The sequence below is a fragment of the Carlito syrichta genome, unplaced genomic scaffold (genome assembly GCF_000164805.1).
Source record: "Carlito syrichta isolate Samal-C Ts95f unplaced genomic scaffold, Tarsius_syrichta-2.0.1 Scaffold303036, whole genome shotgun sequence".
Classification (NCBI taxonomy): domain Eukaryota; kingdom Metazoa; phylum Chordata; class Mammalia; order Primates; family Tarsiidae; genus Carlito; species Carlito syrichta.
In genome coordinates this window covers 120,908-143,289 of record NW_007247132.1, presented here as the reverse complement: position 1 = coordinate 143,289, position 22,382 = coordinate 120,908, and the positions used below count along the sequence as shown (strand labels likewise).

At 44.2% G+C, this 22,382-nt stretch overlaps 1 protein-coding gene across 1 annotated transcript in view; it reads right to left on the bottom strand.

The window, feature by feature from the left end:
* Nucleotides 1–22,382, bottom strand: part of PKD2 (polycystin 2, transient receptor potential cation channel) — a 47,428-nt gene that overhangs the window by 21,229 nt on the left and 3,817 nt on the right. Inside the window, exons 3-5 of the mRNA XM_021712049.1 lie at nt 14,466–14,690; nt 10,385–10,613; nt 3,564–3,731 (exon numbers count right to left, since the gene is read on the bottom strand). Coding sequence (XP_021567724.1) covers nt 3,564–3,731; nt 10,385–10,613; nt 14,466–14,690 — 622 coding nt within the window. The remainder of the gene's footprint in view (nt 1–3,563; nt 3,732–10,384; nt 10,614–14,465; nt 14,691–22,382) is intronic.

Genomic DNA, 22,382 nt, shown 5'->3' with positions numbered 1-22,382 from the left:
TTAAATATTAAAAAGAGAAAGTAGAATAGAGGTTACCAGGGGCTGGGAATCAGTGTCTAATGGACACCGAGTTTTAATTTAGGATGATGAAAAAGTACTGGAAATGCATATGGTGACGGTTGCATAACATTGTGAATGTACTTAATGACACTGAACTGTACACTTAAAAATGATTAAAATGGTTTTATGTTATATATACTTAACTGTATAACTTTTTGAAAACATAGGAGAGAAGTAACTTCCCCCCCTTAATTCTAGCAACTTCGATTTGTTCATTCAAAAGGGTTTGTTGCTTGCTTACCAAGTGCCTGGCACTGTTCTCAAGTTGGGTATATAGCAGTGAACAGGGCAAGGCTTCTGCCCTTAAGGTGCTTACACTGCATATGGCAATTAAAATATAGTGAAAACAGGTTTAATTATAGTTAAAATAACTAGTGATATTTCCTTCCCAACAAAGGATTAAAATGGAAGAGAAAACCACCCCACAAATAAAAGCGAGTTAAAAAAAAACCCAGGAAATTTGTATTGCATATTATTAATTATTGTATAACTGTATATTATTAACATATTTATTGTATATTCACTAAATGATGTAGAGGGCTTTATCTACACTGCCTTAAATCACTGCCATGCCGACAATATTGGTATTCTAGCCCCAGGAGTTGGATCAGGCAGAATTGAACCCTGTTCTGCTGACTGCAAAGCCTATTGAGCATTTTGACAGCCAAAGCCCTGAGGATGGCTTGCTCAGGTTGGATCACAGCCCTGAGGGCATGATAACCTTTGCAGCTCTAGGAAAAAGCCCTTGGTGGGAGAATAGATGGGAGGGGGATAGAGGTGGATACCTGCCTTAGACAGCTTCACAGGAGAGTGTTGGGGGCAAGATCGTTCCAAGAGAAGTGCTAAATAAAACACAACAGCCTGAGGCACACGTTGGAAGAAAATGTCTAGAATTTTACTTATAATTTGTTTCTGGCCACATATAAATGTTTTTGAAGGTTGCTGTAATCATATTACTTAATTCAATCCCAATCCATTTGAGATCTTTTTTTTTTTTTTTCTTGAGTTGGAGTCTCACTTTGTTGCCAGGCTGGAGTGCAGTGGTATGATCACGAACGGCCCCATCTGTGATCCTCTGGACTTGAGCGATCCTCCCACCTCAGCCTTCCTAGTAGCTGGGACTAATCTTTAACATTTTTTTTTGTGGAGACAAGTTCTTGCTATGTTGCCGAGACTGGTCTCGATCTCCTGAGCTCAAGTCAATCCTCCCACCTAGGCCTCCCAAAGTGCTGGGATTGTAGGCGTGAGCCATTCCATCTGGCCTTCACTTGAGATTGTGATTATTATTGCTATTTTATGATAAAGGTTGGGTGCTTTAGTGTTTTCTCTTGAACAAGCATGTCACTGAAAAAGCAGCATGAGCGATACAGGATGAAGTCTGTGACCTCTGATAAACCTCAGGCCCTCTAGGTGTGAACACTAACTCAGGAAAGTATATACTTTGGTAAGGATTGTCTGAAACCATATTGTTCAAGAGCACTTTTTATGGTCAGGTGTGGCAGCTCATGACTGTAATCCTAGTACTTTGGGAAGTGGAGGCAAGAGGTTCGAGACCAGCCTGGGCAACTTGGTAAACATTCATCTCTATAATTAAAAAAAAATTAGCTGGGTGTGGTGGCATGCGCCTATGGTTCCAGCTACTTAGAAGGCTGAGGCAGAAGGGTCACCTGAGCCCAGCAGGTTGAGGCTGTGGTGGCCGTGAGCATGCCACTGGACTTCAGCCTGGGTGACAGTGAGACTCCTCTCAAAAAAAAGGAGAACTTTCTGTGATAATGAAAATGTTCCCATTGTTCAAGACAGTAGCCATTAGTTACATATAGACACTGAATACTTAAAATGTGGCTAGAGGAACTGAGGAATTGAAATTTAAATAGTATTTAATCTTTTTTTTTTTTTTGAGTCATAGTCTCACTCTCTTGCCCAGACTGGACTGCAGTGGCATGAGACATGATCACAGCCACTACAGCCTCGACCTCCTGGGCTCAGGTGAACTTTCCACCTCAGCCTCCCTAATAGCTGGGACTACAGGTGCACGCCACCACACCCAGCTAATTTTTTTATTTTTTGTAGAGATGAGGTTTCACTATGCTTTGTAGAGACAAGGTCTCAAACTCCTTGGCTCAACTGATTCTCCGGTCTCTGCTACCCAAATGCTGGGATTACAGGTGTGAGCCACTGTGCCCAGCCTGCAATTAATCTTAATTAGTTTAAGTTTAGATTAAATAAATAGTCACATGGGACTAGTAGCTACTGTCTGGACAGCACAATCATAGCACCTGAGCTGGGGATGGATTGGCAACTGCCTCAGAATTACTGGGAATTCCTGCATCTCCAGAATTGAGGCTCAATGAGTACGACACGAGCCTAATCTTTCACATCTATGGAAGTGCACATCATGTCTTGGGACAAGAAGGAAACCAGCAAGGAACTACTCCAAACAGGTGTCTGCTCCAACCCCGGTTCTAGGAAAAGCTTCTCTTCCGGCCTCTATCTGGAAAAGAGGCAGTGCCTCCTCGGGGCATCTCTCTCTCCTGCCACCCCACCCTTCCCTCTCTCTCTCTCAGGTCCTTTTCCTTCCTCTGGTCACCCCATATCAGGTGAAACTCAGCCCTGCCTCTGTCCAAGCAGCCTGGGGCCCCCAGGCTCAACTCATGTATCAAAAAAAGCCTCTTATTCCATTTGTGGGAAAAACCCTACAGGAACAGGACTTGCAAGAATTCAGACAGCAGGAACAGCACAGTATTTACTCAGAGGGATGATCATCTTAGTCATAGTAGTTTAGTTCACATGTAAAATACAGAACAGCTTTGGCCAGTTGCTTGAATTTCAAATGCAAGTCCTGCACCATCTTGTGGCACTGATGTTAATTAACAAAATAGAAAATAAGGCTGGGCACAGTGGCTCATGCCTGTAATCCCAGCGCTTTGGGAGGCCGAGGTGGGAGGAAAGCTTGAGGCCACGAGTTCCAGACTACCCTGGGCAACATAGGAAGACCCAGTTTCTACACAAAAAGTTTTTGAAAATTAGCCACGCATGGCCACACATGCCTAAAGTCCCAGTTACTCAGGAGGCTGGGGAGGGGGAATCCCTTGAGCTCAGAAGTTCAAGGCTGCAGTGAGCTATGACTGTACCACTGCCCTCTGGCCTGAGTGACAGAGTGAGATGCTGTCTCTAAAAAAAGAAAAAAGAGGCCAGGCTTGATGGCTCACATCTGTAATCCCAGCACTTTGGGAGGTGGAGGCGAGAGGATTGGTTCAAGACCACCCTGGGCAACTTGGCGAGACCTCATCTCTACAGTAAATCAAAAAATTAGCTGGGTATGGTGGCGCATGCCTGTGGTTTCAGCCACTTGGAAGACTGAGGCGGAAGGACTGCCTGAGCCCAGCAGGTTGAGACTGCGGTAGCTGTGAGCGTGACACTGCACTCCAGCCTGGGCCACAGAGTGAGATTCCGATTCAAAAAAAATATTATTAAAAGCCCAGAACATGAAATTTCTACATTACCTTAATCCAGACAAAAAACACTGTCACCGCAGCTATGTTGTTGAACTGTATTTGCCAGTATGCCAGATGTTCGAAGTGGGGGAACATATTTTGATCTTCCAGGAACTCCAGCAGCACCTCCACATTTGACATTCGGTATATGTTAATTCCTATCGCTACCACAGATAGCTGGAAAACAAGAGTCATATTTTATTACAGCATTTTAGAAGTATAGTAAGTCACCTACAAGAACTCCTTAATGTTGCCTCACCTGTATCGGAATTCTAGGGCTTTCTGCTATCCTTATCCAATGACATTCATAAAAGTCACTTGTTCAACTGACAAGTGGGGAGCACTGCTATCAAACAAGTAAAACCACAGATCACTTGCCTTTCCTTATTCAGGAACAGAAATCCATTGAGTGCTCACACTTGCATGAGGACACATACACACACATGTGTACACAGCAGAGGTCACCTTATAACATATGCAAACCCAGATATGCCATCTACTTTTTCTGCCACTCATTTAAATCACTTTTACCCTTTTGCTTTCTGTGCCTTATCTTGCTTTCTGTTTTTGTCTGTGGGTTTGACATTTAATTTTTTTTTTCTGGTTTCTTTTCTAATTTACAGTCATCCATTCTTTCTTCTGTCCAACAAAAACATCATTGGTGTCTATGTATGGAGCACTATGTGAGGGGCTAAGAGGAATAAACAGAAGGAAACTGCATAAACCCTGCCCTCAAGAAACTTATATTTGGGTTCAAGTTAAAAACACAAAGTTAAGGTCGGGAGTGTTGGTGCGTGCCTATAATCCCAGCAATTTGGGAAGCTAAGGTAGGAGGATCACTAGAGGCCAGCAGTTTGAGGCCAGCCTGGGCAGCACAGCAAGACCCCACCTCTACAAAAATTCAAAAATTAGCCAGGTGTGGTAGCATGTGCCTATAGTTCCAGATACTCTGGAGGCTGAGGTGGGAAGATTGCCTGACCCAGGAGGTAAAGAATGCGGTGAAAACCATGACTGTGCCACTGCACTCTGGCCTGGGCAATGGAGTGAGATCCTTTCTCTTAAAAAAAAAAAAAAAAGTTAGATACACAAAATAATACAAAGAAACTATTCAAGAGTTGGCATCACACAACACAAGGCGAAGGGTGAAATGAGACATAGTAGAAAGGAATGCTCAGAAGAAGAGAGAGGAGCATGGCCCTACAAGATGGTGGGAATGATGAACAGGAAAGCCCGCCATGGAAGCATGTGGCCCCAGGGCTTCCTCTTGCTTATTTCTCTCCTTTCACTCACGACCCCACAACTTCTCACAAATGATTTGGTCCTGGGCTTTACAGTCACGTCTGAGGATACCGGCCCCTACCCGGCATCATTATCACTGAGTGTAGACAGTGCCAGAGGTTCACCATAACCTGGCCTCTGGTGAGTTCTGAATATGCAGCACATGGGCTGGGGAGGGGCTACGATCCTCACTCTCGGATCTCGGTTCTCCCTCTCTGCTGGTGGATGAGGGCCAAAGACCACGTCATCAGCCTTTCCTGGGATGGCCATTCTAATCATGGTCCCAGGGGATTTTAATAGCAAAGATCAGCCTGGCTGCTGATCACAGCTCAAAAGCCAGCCTCAGGCCAGGCATGGGGACTCATGCCTGCCATCCCAGTACTTTGGGAAATTAAGGTGAGGGGATTGCTTGAGCCCAGGAGTTTGAGACCAGCCTGGGCAACATAGGGAGACCTCATCTTTACAAAAAATAAAAAAATTAGCCAAGTGTGGTAGTGTACTCAGGAGGCTGAGGCCAGAAGATCACCTGAGCCTAGGAGGTAGACGATGTGGTGACCAGTGACCAGTGACTGCCCTCCAGCCTGGGTGACAGTGAGACCCTGACTCAAAAACAAACAAAACAAAACAACACCATACTCAAAAGCCAACCTCATCACCTTCCTTTTATTATCTGTGAAGGATTTCCAGAGCCAGTCTTGTGTTTTTTTGTTTTTTGTTTTGAGTCTGGAGTCTCAGTCTGTCGCCCAGGCTGGAATGCAATGGCATGCTCACAGCCATTGCAGCCTCGACCTGCTGGGCTTGGGCAATCCTCCTGCCTCAGCCTTCCAGGTAGCTGGAACTACAGGTACATGCCACCATACCCAGCTAATTTTTTTTTTTTTTTTTTTACTGTAGAGATGAGGTCTCTCCATGCTGCCCAGGCTGATCTTGAACCTATGGGCTCAGGCAAACCTCTCGACTCAGTCCCTCAAAGTGCTGGAACTTACAGGCTTAAGTTACCATGCCCGGCCAGTCTTGCATTTTTGTGCTGGAGATAGCAGGCATATTTTCTCTGACTTCTCTGGGCTACACTGAAAATGTTTTTCCACATAAACTTAGCTGAGAGCGATGGGGAAGGTGAGCTAGCTGACTAGATCCAACATTAACCCTTCACCCAGATTTCACCCATTACAGTTTGCTGGGTATTCTAGTTGTTTTCACTCTGCATGGGGCAAATGTTTAAAAAATATGACAGATGGTTATTTATGCAATATCAATATCATATTAACACGCTATATTTCTTTAAAGTGTTTCCTCCCAAATAAGGAATGAGAGAAAAGAGATGAAGAAAGAGATTTTGTGAGCATTTGGGTGGTTACATCACTCCTAATTTTTTTTCTTTGGGATTGTCATTCCTAGCTGCAAAAGAACTTTCTCTCCATAGCAGGGCATCAGTTTCATAGGGCAGAGGCTTTGGCTGTTTTGCTCATTTCTATATCCCCAGAGGCTAGAACAGTGCCAGATACACAGTAGGTACTCAGAAAATATTTGTTGAAGAAATGAATTCATCATTTTCACCCTGTTAGACCTAGTAATCGACAAAATTATCTGAGTTTAGACGTCTTAATTTTTCAGTAATTCTGCTAGTTTTGGAAGACTAACACTTAGGACAAATTGCTGGCTGATGCAAGCCTGTAGGCATCAGAGTATCTGTTGGAGAAACAAAAAAGAAAACTAGGGAAAATACTTTCAAAGTGATTTCAAGACATTGCTTCCTTCCTTCCTTCTTTTGAGTCAGAGTCTCACTCTGTTGCTCAAGCTGGAGTGCAGTGGCATGCTCATGGACACCACAACCTTGACCTGATGGACTCAGGCAATCCTTCCACCTTAGCCTTCCAAGTAGCTGGAACTACAGGTGTGTGCCACCATGCCCAGCTAGTTTTTTGATTGATTGTAGAGATGAGGTTTCACCAAGTTGCCCAGGCTGGTCTTGAATCCCTGGATCCCTGGACTCAGGCAATCCTCTTGCCTCTGCCTCCCAAAGTGCTAGTATTACAGGCATAAGCCCGCACGTCCAGCTATATTTCTATTTAGAATTTAATTTATTTTTTACATTTCAGATGGACGTAAACACGTTCAGGCCAGATATTAATGAAACAAAAAGCCTTGGTTGTTTTCATTGGTTTGAAGGTCTGGGGGAAGGTAGGATACATTTAGGGTTGAGTAGAAGGCAGCAGAACACATGCCCTTGCTTCTGCTTCGTCAGAGAACGTTTCCCAGGGCAAGTGGGATTCCAGTAGCCCTTCCTTGTTCTGTATAAACTACACTGTCTGAATTGTTGTCTTGGAAGTACTAAGAGTTAAACGAATTAAAAAGCACAGTGAAGCAAGTTTTCGGAGAAATCTGCAAAATGCTATGGCTGCTGAGTCAAAGGAATTACTCTCAATTTCTGTGATATCATCGGCTATTTTCCCAGTGGTTTCCAAAGCAGGTATTTTACTGGGTGTTGGAAGAAAATCTTATGACTTCCAGGTGGGTGGTAAAAAAAATGGTTACAATTCTATTTGTATCAATTTTTATCCTATTCTTTTACATTCTATGTATACATATGGTTTTAAAGATATACCTGCTATACACACACACACACACACACACACACACACACACACACACACACACTTTACAAATAAGTACAGTACAATAGGGTATGTAGTAAAAACTTTCACTGGTAGATTTGGATGATCAAAAAAGTTGAATGCCACTGACTAGGTCTTTTGTTGATATCCAAGTTATTTGGTTAAAAAAAGAATCTGTTATTAACTAGACCTTTTTAAAATCATTATCACACTGACCTTTTTATCATTATTCTCTATGACCTAAAAGTAAATGAACTCATATGAACCCAGAGGTAGGGTTGGCATCCTGAGTTGCAAACAATAAGTATATTCTAGAATGATTTTCAGTGTAGATGGATTGCAACCTGCCATCACTTGGAACAGAAATATTTTGACAAATTTTTTCCAGGATTATTACTTCTCCTGTCTCCTTAGATACTGAAATTCTTTCATAACTCTATTCATTATTAATACATGAGAATTTGGGGGTTGAGCGTTTATCTTGAATTGTGTGAACTGTGTGACGTTGCACTGCCATCATGAAAGGTAGGATACATGTCTAAATGTATCAGGTTCTGATGGTTCCACATGCTATCTACTCTACAGGAACTTTTTTTTTTTTCTCACAGGAAATTTTATTGTAAGTAAAACATTTTTTGAAGAACACAAGTCCATTGCTTGAGAGGTAGTGGCAGAGTGGTGAGGAGGGTTAGGAATGTGAGGAACAGACGAGTTTCTGCATGCGAAAAACACCTTGACCAGCACCTAACACACAGTAGTTTCTGTGTTAGCCATTACTATTTCTACTATTGCCATAATTTTTTTTTCCAGAAGAGTTTATTAAGAAGACAAAAAAGCTCCCAAGCGGGAGGGGACCTGAAAGAGGGTTGTCCTACTATTGCCATAATTACTGCTGCTAATATTGTTATTGCCTTGTAATATATGTCCACGTAGTTCTATCTTTCTATCTACCTATTTATTTTTGAGTCAGGGTCTCTCTTCACTGTCCAGGTTGGGGGGCAGTGGCACAATCATGGCTCACCAAAGCCTTGACCTCCTGGGCTCAGGCTATCCTTCCACCTCAGCTTTCTGAGTAGCTGGAACTATAAGAGATCATCTCCACACTCGGCTAATTTATTATTTATTTATTTATTTATTTATTTATTTACTTACTTATTGTAGAGATGAGGTCTCGCTGTGTTGCCCAGGCTGGTCTCGAACCCCTGGGCTCAGGCAATCATCCCACCTCAGCCTCCCAAAGTGCTGGAATTACAGGCGTGAGCCATCATGCCTGGATCTTTTTTTTATTATTTAGTATTCTTTCACTCACAAATGAATACCATTTAAAGAATATTTTATTAACTGATTCTTGTTAAATGGTGTGGTAATTACTTGATATAAATGTGTCAAAGGCCAAAAAATTTTTAGGAGTGGGATGAAGGAAATAAGAAGCCCCATGAAGAAGGTTAAGAGAAGAGAGAATGCTAGGATGATGCATCTTTCGCTGATATTTCAGAAGATCATTTCTATCTGAGGCCAGTGGAAAGGATGGACCCAGAGTAAGACAAGGTACAGTTACATCCAGCAAAACTTGTAAGCATCTAGCAATTAAGGATGTTGTTCTGTGCTTACGTGTATAGCAGGACTCAGCAAAAGGTGATCTATTATCACTGAAGGGAGAAAGTTTGCAAAAGTTCATTTTTATACTGAGGCCTCCGGAAGGAAGTGACTGACATGATGCTTAATTAATCAGTTTTTAGCAGGGCATAGGTGGCTTACACCTATAATTAATTCCAGCACTTTGGGAGGCTGAGATGAGAGAATTGCCTAAGCCCAGGGGTTCGAGACCAGTCTGGGCAACTTGATGAGACCTTGTCTCTATAATAAATTAAAAAACTGGCTGAGTGTGGTAGCATGCACCTGTAGTTTCAGCTACTTAGAAGGCTGAGATGGAAGAATTGTCTGAGCCCAGCAGGTTGAGACTGCAGTGGCCATGAGTGTGCCACTGCATTCCAGCCTGGACAACAGAGTAAGACTCTGATTCAAAAAAAAAATTAATTATGATGAAAGGAAAACATCCTGAATAAACGTTAGATATTATAATAAAGTTAAGTACAGGCACAGCATCTATAAGTGCCATAATCTTGATTATATGACTCTGCCTTTGATTTCTTTTTTTTTTTTTGAGTTGGAGTCTCACTCTGTCACCCAGACTGCAGTGCAATGGCCGCTCCCAGCCACCGCATCCTCGACCTGCTGGGCTCTGGCGATCCTTCCGCCTCAGCCTTCCAAGTAGCCAGAACTACAAGCACGCACTACCACACCTGGCTAATTTTTGATTTATTGTAGAGATGAGGTCTCGCCAAGCTGCCCAGGCGGGTCTCGAACCCATGGGCTCAAGCAATCCACTCACCTTGGCCTCCCAAAGTGCTGGGATTACAGTCTGAGCCACCGAGCCTGGCCGTCTTTGATTTCTTATACCCCATACAGAAAACTTCAATGGACATAACTTAAATTTTGCAGGCAACTTTAAACTGCAAAGGTTTTCTCTGCCACCAAAATATTGTCAGGATGCTTTTTTCTTGCCATAACTTTACACACGTCAGAGAAACAGAAATTAATTTTTACTAGCAGTTGAAGAAAAGTATCATTAGCAAACAAACATTGTTTTCTCTTCCATATCTCCTATGGTATATATTAAAGCCAAATATGAATTACAGACATATTCTTGTTATTGGTGCTGCTGAGAGCTTACTGTAAACACCTCTCCAATTCATATTCAGCAAAGTTACTTATGCAGATCGACAAAAATAATTAGGGACAGACATAGATATAACTGAGGGAAATTTTGATATTATTTTTTGGGAATATTAAGATCACAATGCTGAGGAGATCAAAGACTCTAAGCAACATGCTTTTAGAACCGAATAGGGGATTTTGTGTTGTTCTTAAACCTACCACAATGATCACAACATCCAGACAATTCCAGAAACTCCTGAAATAGTGTAGTCTGTGAATGTGAATTTCCAATATCTCTTCCACCACATAGTAAAGGATAAAGAAACAAAAGATAATCTCACAGGCTGCTAGGAAGAAATCAAATGTGGTGATGTATCGGATCAGCTTTACAGGCTGAAATTGCCAGGATGTAATCACGCCGCCAGTCGCTGGGAATTCAACCAATAACCTGCGTTGCAACAAGAACAATTAAAACAACAACAACAACACATAAAATGTAACCAGGGAAGGACGCGAATCTCTTCTGTCCCTGCACTCAGGAAATAAAACTGCTTCCTTCAGACACCCCAAACTAGTAGCAAAACATTTTTATCACAGCTAAACTCTCCATACTTGCCACAAAAAGAATAAAACAGTCTTTGAGCCTCAAAGAATTACATCTCAGTCTTTCTTCTACTTTTCTGGTTTTTATACTGCTCAAAATGCTATATAATTTCTATCTTTCTTTAATATTTTTTTGAATCGGGGTCTCACTCTATCGCCTAGTCTGGAGTGCACTGGCGTTATGACGATCACCAGCCTTGACCACCTGGGCTCAGGCAATCCTTCCATTTCAGACTCCCAAGCAGATAGGGACTACAGGCATGTGCCACCACACCCAGCGAATTTTTTTTTTCTTGTAGAGATGAGGTTGCATTATGTTGCCCAGGCTGGTCTTGAAATCCTGGGTTCAAGTGATCCTCCCACCTCGGCCTCCCAAAGTGCTGAGGTTACGGGTGTGAGCCACCATGCCGGCCTGCATAATTTCTTTAAAATGCAAACATTAATTAACAAATAAGCATTTCAAGGACTTCTATTAAATGTAAGTCTTTCTACTGGGCAACATGAAGAACAAAGGAAATATAAGCCATGCACTCAAAACACAGTGATCCAGTTGAGAAGTAGCATGTATACTTTGTATGTAGAAAGAGACAGAAACTGAATCTCTCCTTCAAGCATCAGGTGCCACATGACCAGCACTGAAGAGTTTGTCCCTGTCTGGGGACTTTTTTGCTCCCTTTCCCAGAGCCTTTTAGTTAATAGGTAGGTACTCAATGCATTGCTAATGGTCTGAAACAGTAACATACATTCTTCTACTTTCATTACCATAATGGAACTGAGGATTTTTTTCTTGCCAAATTCCCAACTTGTAGGTATTCTGCTGAGAAAGTTGAGTGATTCACTAAATGCTTCAGTCTTCCCATCTAACTAGAAACAGAATTTCAGTTTCCTTAATTTTAACACTTCAAAGGTAAAGTCTTTTACCCAGTGATCAGCCATCACTACCCCTCCCATGAAAGATAGGTAGCCACACTCAGAACCTGAGCACTCAAGGCCCATGCAGGAGCAATCATCAAGTAAAAGGGCTGGGTGTGGTGGCCATGACTGCAATCGTAGCATTTTTGGATGGCTGAGGCAGGAGGATTGCTTGAGGCCAGGAGTTCAAGACTACCCTGGGCAATATAGTGAGACCCTAACTTTACTAAAAAAAATTTTAAAAATATATATATATATATTTATCAAGTAAAGACAGAGACTATGGCAAATCAGAACTGGTCAGAGAAGCGTGAACATCTTTCTTCCTCTGCATTGTCAACTCCCCAGTTCATTCCCTCCTATTTGACGTGTGGGAGAGCAGGTGTGAGAACCAACAGCTCAGGAGACCAATACAGAAGTGGAGTATGTTATGCGTGACAGCCTCAGGGGACCTCAGCAGGAAAGGAAGTGGCCTCTCGGGTCAAGTCATCTCTTCATGGCCCTTCTGGCCTGCATTTGGTCAACTACTTCCAGAAACTCAGAAAACAGTGGAGAGAAGTGAAGTCATTGCTTCATCCTTAAGTATGGGGGGAGGCAAAATAAATACTCAAGATATTTACTCAATGTCAGTCAGAATCGGCTGCCTGTTTTTATCCTCTTGCTTTTTAATCCTATTCCTTTATCCTCATTGGAGTCGTTAGGAGAAGCTCAATGAGTGCAGTAGATTTTCATCTCATTTCTAGTAAGATAGGCTATGGGTTAAATACCCTAATAGCAAAATCCGAAATCTGAACTGCTCCAAGATCCAAAGCTTGTTGAGCACTGACATGACATCCCAAGTGGAAAATTGCACACCTGATCTTACATGATGGGTCACAGCCAAAACGCTGGTGCACGACACACAAGTTGATTTGGTGTCCCCAAGGTTAAAATTAAATGACCTTCAGGCCATGTGTATAGGGTGAACGAATTTCGTGTTTAGACTTGGGGCGCATCAACGAGACATCTCATGAGGGATATGCAAATATTCCAAAACCTGAAATCTTCAACATTTCTGGTCCCTAGCATTTTTGATGAAGGATACTCAACCTGTATTTGACTGAATGTGATATTATTTTCTACAAAAGTTATTAAATACAAGGACTGGAAAATCCAGCAGGCCACATGGAGTTGGGTATTAAGTCAGACTCTTGCGAAAACACACCTTTCTTGTCCTGTGTCTTTCGCGAGAGCACGCGCCTCTTTTACTGGGCATCAGCCTAAGTGCAGGTAACCCACGATGGCCGTGTGTGGGCATTGCCAACATGCTCGCCAGCAAGACTAACGAGGGTGAGCTCTGGATCCTTTTGCCCTACTGTTTCTTTCTTTTCTTTTCTTTTTTTAAAACAACACTTATTACGTCAGGTGCAGTGGCTCACTCCTGTCATCCTAGCACTTGGGGAGGCCGAGGCAAGAGGATTGCCCGAGCCCAGGGGTTCGAGACCAGCCTAGGCAACTTGGCAAGACTTCATCTCTACAATAAATAAGACAATTAGCCGGGCGTGGTGGCACATGCTTCTAGTTCCAACTACTCGGGAGGCTGAGGTGTAATTATCGCCTGAGTCTAGCAGGTCGAGGCTGCAGTAGCCGTGACGTGCTTCTGTACTCCAGCCTGGACGACAGAGTGAGACTCCGACTCAAAAACAAACAAGCAAGCAAACAAACAAAACCCCCCACAAAAACACTTACTACTTTCTAATAGTCCGTATTATTCATTTCTTTTGTTTATTGTCCATCATTTATCTCCTCCTGGTTACAGGTTAAATGAAAAGGGCAAAGGCCGGGCTCCGTGGCTCAGCCTGGAATCCCAGCACTTTGGGAAACCGAGGTGAGAGGATTGCCTGAGCCCGTGGGTTTGAGACCCACCAGGGCAACTTGGCGAGACCTCATCTCTACAATAAATTAAAAAAAAATTAGCCGGGCGTGGTAGCGCGCACCTGTAGTTCCAGCTACTTGGAAGGCTGAGGCAGAAGGATCGCAGCAGCCCAGCAGGTCGAGGTTGTGGTGGCCAGAGCATGCCACTGCCCTCTAACCTGGGTGACATAACTCCAACTCAAAAAAAAAAAAAAAAGAAAGGGCAGGGATCTTTGTTTTATTCATGGATGCTTCCCAAAAGCCTAGAACGGTGCCTGGCACATACTACCTATCTGATAAATGTTTGCTGAATGAATGAGAGGCCCAGACAAACCAGGGGGTCTATTGACAACTTCCTTTCTCCCGGGAGAGTCCTGATGGTAACATCACAGGATCTGTGGAAGGGACTTTACGTGCATCTGGTAGCCCTGAGCGTGAGTAAGGTACCTGGACATCCTACTGCACATCAGGCCTAGCCCCTGACGACTGTGCCCATGTTCTCACAGCCTGAGCAGCATCCGAGAGTGGAAAGCCCAGGGAAATGAGGCAAGACTGATGGCCAGGGGACACAGGGACGAAGCACGTGGCACCCGTCATCCCTAAAGTGAGTAAGGATAGATGTGCGTGATACACAGTGTTTTTTCTGGAAAGTTTCCAGCATTAAGATGAGCTCAGACCAAACTTAAGGTTCTTTCTAACGTACAGTAGTCTCAGATCCTAACTTCCTTTCCAAATATCCTTAATCAAGAAGTCCTCAGTTTCAGCCCCTCGGTCTGGATCCTGGGCACCCTCCAGTAGCTAAGTGCAGGCAGAAGTTTCCTGGTCTATCTCCAAAGTAGGATATACACAAAGCTATACAGAGACAGGAGGGGCGCATGCCCTCCGCACACACCTGACCACGCAGAACAGGTTGACGTTGGCATTGTACACTGAAAAGTCAATGAAAGTTGCCCTGGTTCCTCGGTCCAGCCAGACATTCCTCTTGAGGCTTGCAACCTGTGCAGCTGTCTCCTCTCTTGTTCTTGACAAATCCAGGTAATAGCCAGCTCCGCTGTAAGTTGCAATGATTCCCCAGTGGCTGCTCCCATTCAAGTCTTTTTCACTTGTGTAGATCCAGCTAATTCAGAAACAACAACAAAAAACCAAACAGTAAAAATTAGTGGAATATGAGGTCCAACAATTAAGTTCGCAAACCATCCTAGAAAAAGTGCTACACACCTCACTGCTGAATATCACTATGGTCACCTTGGAAGTGCTCCCCTTGGGAAGCTATGCACCACAACAGTGCCTAGTCCACCCGTCAAAGCAATTTTGGAACTCTTTCTGAAGTGGCCATCAGAGCTCTCGTCGTATTACCCTTGATGTCCTGAATGCCATCAAATGTCTTCCTTTCAACATTTCCTTTATCTTTGGGTAAAGAAAAAAGTCACTGGGGGCCAGATTAGGTGAGTAGGGACAGTGTTCCAATACAATCACCTGTACAGTGCTGCCAACTGAAGTGCACTATGGCAAGCTCATGAACTTAATTGCCACACCTCAACAAATGATGACAGCTCTGATGGCCATTCCAGAAAGAGCTCCAAAACTGCTTTGATAGGTCGGTACATAGCTTCCCAAAGGGAGTACTTCTAAGGTGACCACAGTGATATTCAGCAATGAGGTATACAGCGCTTTTCCTAGGATGGTTTGCTAACCTCATTGTTGGACCTCGTGTACTTGTGACAGCTACAAAGACAGTTGGTTCCTGGTAAGATAAAGTGTGTAATAACACAGGTGGGGGTGGTGGGTACACTTAAAGCCCAGACTTCTTTGCTAGTATAGATGTAACTATGTAACCCAAAACTATTTTCATTCCTTAAAGCTATTGAAATAAAAAGCAGACGGGTGCAGTGGCACATGCCTGTAGTTACAGCTACTCAAGGTGGAGGATCATTTGAGTCCAGGAGTTCTGGGCTGTAGCGCTCTATGCCAATCGAGTGTCTACACTAAGTTTAGTACCAATATGGTGACCTCCTGGGAGTGGGGGACCATAGGGTTGCCCAAGGAGGGGTGAACCAGCCTAGGCTGGAAACATAACGGGTTAGAACTACCATGCTAATCTGTAGTGGGATCAGGCCTGTGAACAGCCACTGCACTCCAGCCCGGGCAACATAGTGAGACTGTCTCTTATAAAAGAACAACAACAACAAAGAAATAAAAAGAAAAAAAAAGGTATGTGATAAGTCTTATCAAGCTGGGTAATGTGCTTAACATGGCGCTTCTTAAGTGTTTTCTTATTTAGTTCTTGTACAGTTATCAGACCCATTTTAGGATAGAGGGTCCTGGGGCTTCGTGAGATCAACTTAGTCCCAAAGCTTTTGAGGGTCGAGTCAGGAGCCTACACCAGGGCTGTTTGTCTGAGTCTGAGCTCTTAGCCTTTAGATTACTAGACAGATAGATGACTTCCCGGGGAACTGTTTTCCAGGGCTGGATGACTCAAGGCCCCAGGAGAAAATTACAGCCAAGAGAGGGACAAGTCCATGAAGTGCCAATGAGCTCCATGCAGCACTTGGAATTTGGTCCACAAATACAGAGGTTCTCTCAGGTGCCAGAAGCTTCTTTGGCTTAATGGGTATTAAGATGAACCAGGATCCTTTCCTTCCAAAGTTTATAATAAGTAGGGAAATAAAAGTTGTATTAAACAAGTAAAATAGAAGGTAGATGATGATAAGCACACAAGAAGTATAAAGAAATTATGCTGGGCCAGGCACGGTGGCTCATGCTTGTGATCCCAGCGTTGAGAGCTGAGGCAAGAAGATTGCTTGAGCCTAGGAGTTTGAGACCAGCCTGGGCAACAGAGTAAGAACTCGTCTGGAGTCAAGGTCTCTCACTCTGTTGCCCAGGGTGGAGTGTAGTGGTACAACCATGGCTCACGGCATCCTCGACCTCCTGGGCTCAGGCAATCCTTCTGCCTCAGCCTCCCGAGTAGCTGGGACAGAGGTGTACACCAATACCCCTGGCTAATTTTTAAAATTTTTTTGTAGAGATGAGGTCTTACTATATTGCCCAGGCAGGTCTTAAACTCTTGTGTTCAAGTGATCTTCCCACCTCAGCCTCTCAAAGTGCTGGGATTATGGGCGCCTGGCTGGGAAGGGCATTTTCAGGATGAAGAAAAGGCTGAAAGGTAGACTGTGGTCAGGCTGTGAAGGGCAGGTGTGAGGGAGTCCCTGAAGGGAAAGTTTCTGCAAGGCCCAGAACAGAGTTGTCCTGGTGGCAGCAGGCAAGATCAAAGTGGGGCAGAACAGAGGGCTCATGTGCAGAAAAGAGTGAACTTGGGAGGCCTGAGAGCCTGTCCTAAAGAAGGCCTATCTGCAAGATCGAGACCTGGCTGGCACCTGGGAACTTAACTGCTAAACAGCTCTCCACTCTGGTATAAAACTTTCCCTGCTGGCTGGGCGTGGTGACTCACGCCTTGCAATCTCAGCACTTTGGGAGGCAGAGGCAGGAGGATTGCTTGAACCCAGGAGTTCGAGAACAGCCTGGGACACATAGTAAGACTTCATCTCTATTTAAAAAAAAATTAAAACAAAACAAAAAACAGCAGTGTACTGTGGCTCACGCCTGTAATCCCAGCACTTTGGAAGACAAAGGCAAGAGGATTGCCTGAGCCCAAGGGTTTGAGACCAGTCTGGGTAACTTGGTGAGATCTTGTCTCTACGATAAGTAACAACAAAAAAAATTAGCTGGACAAGGAGGCATGTGCCTGTAGTTCCAGCTACTTGGAAAGCTGAGGCCGAAGGATTGCTGGAGCCCAGCAGGTAGAAGCTGCAGTGGCCACGAGCATGCCGCTGCACTCCAGCCTGGGCCACAGAGTGAGACTCCAACTCAAAAACAATAGTAACAAAACCACACAAAAACCCCCTACAAAATCCAACAACAACAAAACTTTCACTGCTTGGTCAGAGCAGCTCACATGCCTACGTCACTCATGCAAGCAATGTGGCTGATGTGCAACACACATGCTATCCATAGGGTGCCTGAAGCCAGAAAAGAGGCTTCAGTCTTTCCAGGCCCAGTACCAGGACCCCGGAAGCCTTAGACACAGAGTCTCTGACAGTCACGTCTTGTCACAACTTGTTCCAGAGGGATTCAGCACATCCATGTGACTCTGCCGGGGGCCGCTCCAGCCTGCACCGGCTCCCCCAGACTCCACCAAGTGCCTTTTTCTTCTGCTGCTTTTGCTCTGAATTCTTTCCCCATCCTCCACCTTATTTGTGTGCCTGCCTCAGCAGAGTCCTGTGAGTCCTTCTAGTGACCATGAACCTGAGGTTGGTCTTGGGAGCCCCAACACAGCCTAGTTATGTGGCCTGCAATAACCAAGAGGTGAGAAGGCCTGAACCAGCACAGTGAAGGTGAGAAGGGACAGAAGGGACAGAAAGCGAATGCCACCACAGTGACCAACAAACTTGGAAACTCATTTGGAAGTTGGAGCCAGGGAGAAAGATGGCTCAAAAAGGCTCAGGCTGGTGTGATGGGTCATGCCTACAATCCCAGCACTTTGGGAGGCTGAGGTGGGAAGACTGGTTGAGCTCAGGATTTCAAGACCAGCCTGGGCAACATAGTGAGACTTCCCCTCCACAAAAAAATTTCTTAAAAAATTGGCGGATGTGGTGATACGTGCTTGTAGTCCCAGCTACTTAGGAGGCTGAGGCAGAAGGATCATCTAAGCCCTAGGGAGTTGGAGGCTGCTGTGAACCATACTCCAGCCTGGGTGACAAAGTAACACCCCGACTCAAAAAAAAAAAGACTCTGGAGTCTCTTTTGGGTTAACAGGAGGATGATGGTGCCATGAACAAGAGGAAAAGCAGATCCCATAGGAAAGTGATGAGCTCATCCTGGGGTGTGTTGGACTACTGGAGCTGGTGGGACAGCCACAGGAAACAGAGATGAGTCTTGTATCCTAGAACGTGAGCTCTAGAAGGTGGGAGTGTTGCTTCCAGTATGTGTACCGCTGCTTTGCTTCTCCAGCACCAAGGGCACTGCTGGAAGAGGGAGATGTCACTGGGAACACGGCCTGGCTCAGTGTTGAAGAGATGAGGAGTCATCAGATTGGTGGTGCTCATGGAGGCGTTTAGAAAGTCAAGGGGGATCACACTTCATCAACAAGGGTACCTGCATAATGAACATTTGTATACCTAACCCTGAATTGTACCCCACATCTTTAAAATTAAAAATTAAAAAAAAAAGAAAGTCAAGGGGAAGTGTATAAAGAAGGAAGAGCTGGGCCAGGCACAGTGGCTCACACATGGAATCCCAGCACTTTGGGAGATTGAGGTGGTAGGACTGCTTGAGCCCAGGAGTTCGAGACCAGCTTGGGCAACATAGTGAGACCTCATCCCTACAAAAATAGAAATAAAAAAAAATTGGCTGGGTGTGCCTGTAGTTCCAGCTACTCAGGAGGCCGAGGCGGCTGTGATTGTGCACGGTGGCTGTGATTGTGCTACTGCCCTCCAGCTTGGGCAACAGAGACTCAAAAAAAAAAGGGGAGGGGGAGATAGAGATATGAATACAGAAGGGATACGAATAAGAAAGGATAAGTGAAGGAAGGGGGCTTCAGAGAAACCCACAGTTCACCCTTATTCATGGAAGTCAAAAGAATGAGCAGTCAACACTGCCACATTCTTCAGAGAGGAAGAACAGGATAAGGACTGGGATTTGTACAGTGGATTTGCTAACTGGAGGTCCCTGGTAACATCCAGGAGAAATGTTGACAGCAAGACTTAAGCTTTAAGGGGGGAATCACTTAAGCTTTAAGGGAAGGAGACGGAGGAGGCAAGTGGAGACTGTTCTTTTTTTTTTTGAGTTGGAGTCTCACTCTCTCGCCCAGGCTGGAGAAGTGGCACATTCACGGCCACCCCAGTGTCGACCTGCTGGGCTCCAGCGATCCTTCCACCTCAGTTTTCCAAGTAGCTGGAACTACAGGCACACACTACTACACCCAGCTAATTTTTAAAAATTTATTGTAGAGATGAGGTCTTGCCAAGTTGTCCGAGCGGGTCTCAAACCCACAGGCTCAGGCAATCCACTCGCCTCAGTTTCCCAAAGTGCTGGGATTACAGGCTGAGCCACCAAGCCTGGCCGAGACTGTTCTTTCAAGAAGTTTGGAGTTGAAGGGAGGGAGAAATGGGAGTAGCCTGAAAATGTGGCTGGATAAGGGGAAGGTTCAGACATCACAGGAAAGGTACTCTTCAGTAATCTCCCCAGAGTAGAAACCACTCAGTCATATAGGAAAAGGGACCCAGAAGAACCTAGAATTTATTTATAAAAAACTGTGTATTTATTCCTACATGTTTAAACTTCAGTCACCTTCAAAGGTCTCTCCGTTTGGTGCAATGCACCTAGCAAGATGCGTTTTCCACTGCCCAAAATAGTTTTTGAACTTGTCCATTTGGGTGCCTTTTAGTGCTTCTGCCATTTTTGGTTTTACCTCTTCCACCTCAGCAAAATGTTTCCCTTTGAGGACTTTTTTCATCCGAGGAAATAAAAACAAGTCGTTTGGGGTGACAGCGGCTGAATAGGGAGGATGGGACACAGAGGTCATGATGTTTTTGGTCAAAAACTGCTGAACACTCAGTGCTGTGTGGGCAGGTGCACTTGTAAATTACCCATCATGAAATGGGCAAAGGTGTTGAAAGAATCTCCAAAACAAATTCATTGAAAGTGAACACAGCCTCTCACAACAATGCTAGCTGGTACACTGATGCCAATGGGTTCCTAGAACACTGACCTAGCCAGGGAAGCCTGTACTACAAGGGCCCACCCTCCAAAAGGTAATTCTGTTTTTGGGGGGTCCTCTTCATATAACCCAACACATATTTATTGTCTTTACATACCAGGCATTGTTCAAGGCTTTGAGAACACAGCCGTGAATCAAGTCCCTGTCCTCAGGAAGATGGACTACTGATGGGAAGCTGAGGACGTCAAGAAGCCATCCTAATAATTAACCTGAAGTAGGAGACTTCTTTTGTATAAGAAACATGGGTTTTGGACTCAGGCTGGTTAAATTCCAACTTGGTTCTATTTGCTAGCTGTGACACTTTGGGTAAACGAGTCTTAGTTTTTCTACCTGTAAAATGGAGATGAAACCAATTTAGAGTTGTTTTGTGATGATGAGAGAATGCATGAAATCACTTCTTACATAGTGTTTGGCATGAAGTAGCGGCTCTTCTTACTAATGATGTGAGATAAGTACGATATTGGAAAAGACACCACTCATTAAGGGCATGCTTATGCTTTGCAAGAGCTAGAGAAAGGAGCATTAGGAAACAAAATAGGCTCCCATCTATGATTGCAGCACTTTGGGAAGCTAAGGCTGGAAGATTGTTTGAGGCTAGGAGTTCAAGAGCAGCCTGGGCAACATAGTGAGACACTGTAGATACAAAAATTCAGCCAGGTATGGTGGTTTACATCTGTAGTCTCTGCTACTCAGGAGGCTGAGACGAGAGGATCATTTGAGCCCAGGAGTTCAAGGCTGCAGTGAACTATGATTATGCCACTGCAGTCCAGCCTGGCAGCCTAAGAAACAGAGTAAGACCCTCTTTCTTAAAAAAAGTAAAAGAAAAATAAAAGAAATAAAGCAATATAAAGCCAGGCGTGGTGGTGCGCACCCACAGTCCCAGCTACTTGAAAGGCAGAACACTTGAGTCCAGGAGTCCAGAAGGCCTACCTGTGCAACATAGCAAGTCCTTGCCTCTAATTAAATAAATAAATAAATGAATAAGGAAGCAGAATCACTACCACAACTTGGGGAAAATGTCCTTTGAGATTATTCAGGTTCTTTGCTATAAATCTCTAGATTTCTTATGAGTCTTGGTAACCATAATATGTACATTGGATGGCAGACAAGGAATCTGGTCATTGAAAAGGTGGTTGCCCCTTGTGTGTTAACAAATATGGATTCTAGATGACTCAGGCCCCAAGTAAAGAATCTAGATGAACTGAAGAATTAGTTTGGAAGACAACTCTGACCACAGTGATTTCTCCAGGGAAGCCTGAGAGTGCTTCCCATTTCTTTATAGTAACTATTATACAATATTCTTTTTTTTTTTTTAAACATAGTTTCACTCTGTTGCTCAGGCTGGAGTACAGTGGCATGATCATGGCTTACTGGAGCCTTGACCTGCTGGCCTTAAGTGATCCTCTTGCCTCAGCCTCCCAAGTAGCTGGGACTATAGGCACATGCCAACATGCCCAGCTAATTTTTCTATTTTTTGTAGAGATGTGGTTTTGCTTTCTTGCCCATGCTGCTCTTGAACTCCTGGATTCCAGAAATCCTCCTGTCTCAGCCTCCCAAAGTGCTGGGATTACCGGCGTGAGCCAATGCACCCAGCCCAATAACTACAATACTTCTAAAAATGATAAGTGTCCTCCCTTAATTCACAAGATGTTTGAAGTATGGGTATCAAGTGCACAAACTTCAAATATGCACATGTACAAATATATACTTAAAGTCATAAACAAACATTTGAGAAGAATTAGCTTTAAGCTAGACAGAAAACTGCCTCACAAGCTTACAATTTAAATAATAGCATTCCGAACAAAAATCTAGTTGTAAGAGCTAATAAAGAAAGAATTCCTGTACCAGAGAACTTCTTTGTAAACAACCTAGTGGGTGATGTTATTGGTCAATTAAAAATAGGGTCCAAGCCGGGCTCGGTGGCTCAGCCTGTAACCCCACGCCTTTGGGAGGCTGAGATGAGTGGACTGCCTGAGCCCACGGGTTCGAGACCTGCCTGGGCAGCGAGACCTCATCTCTACGATAGATCAAAAA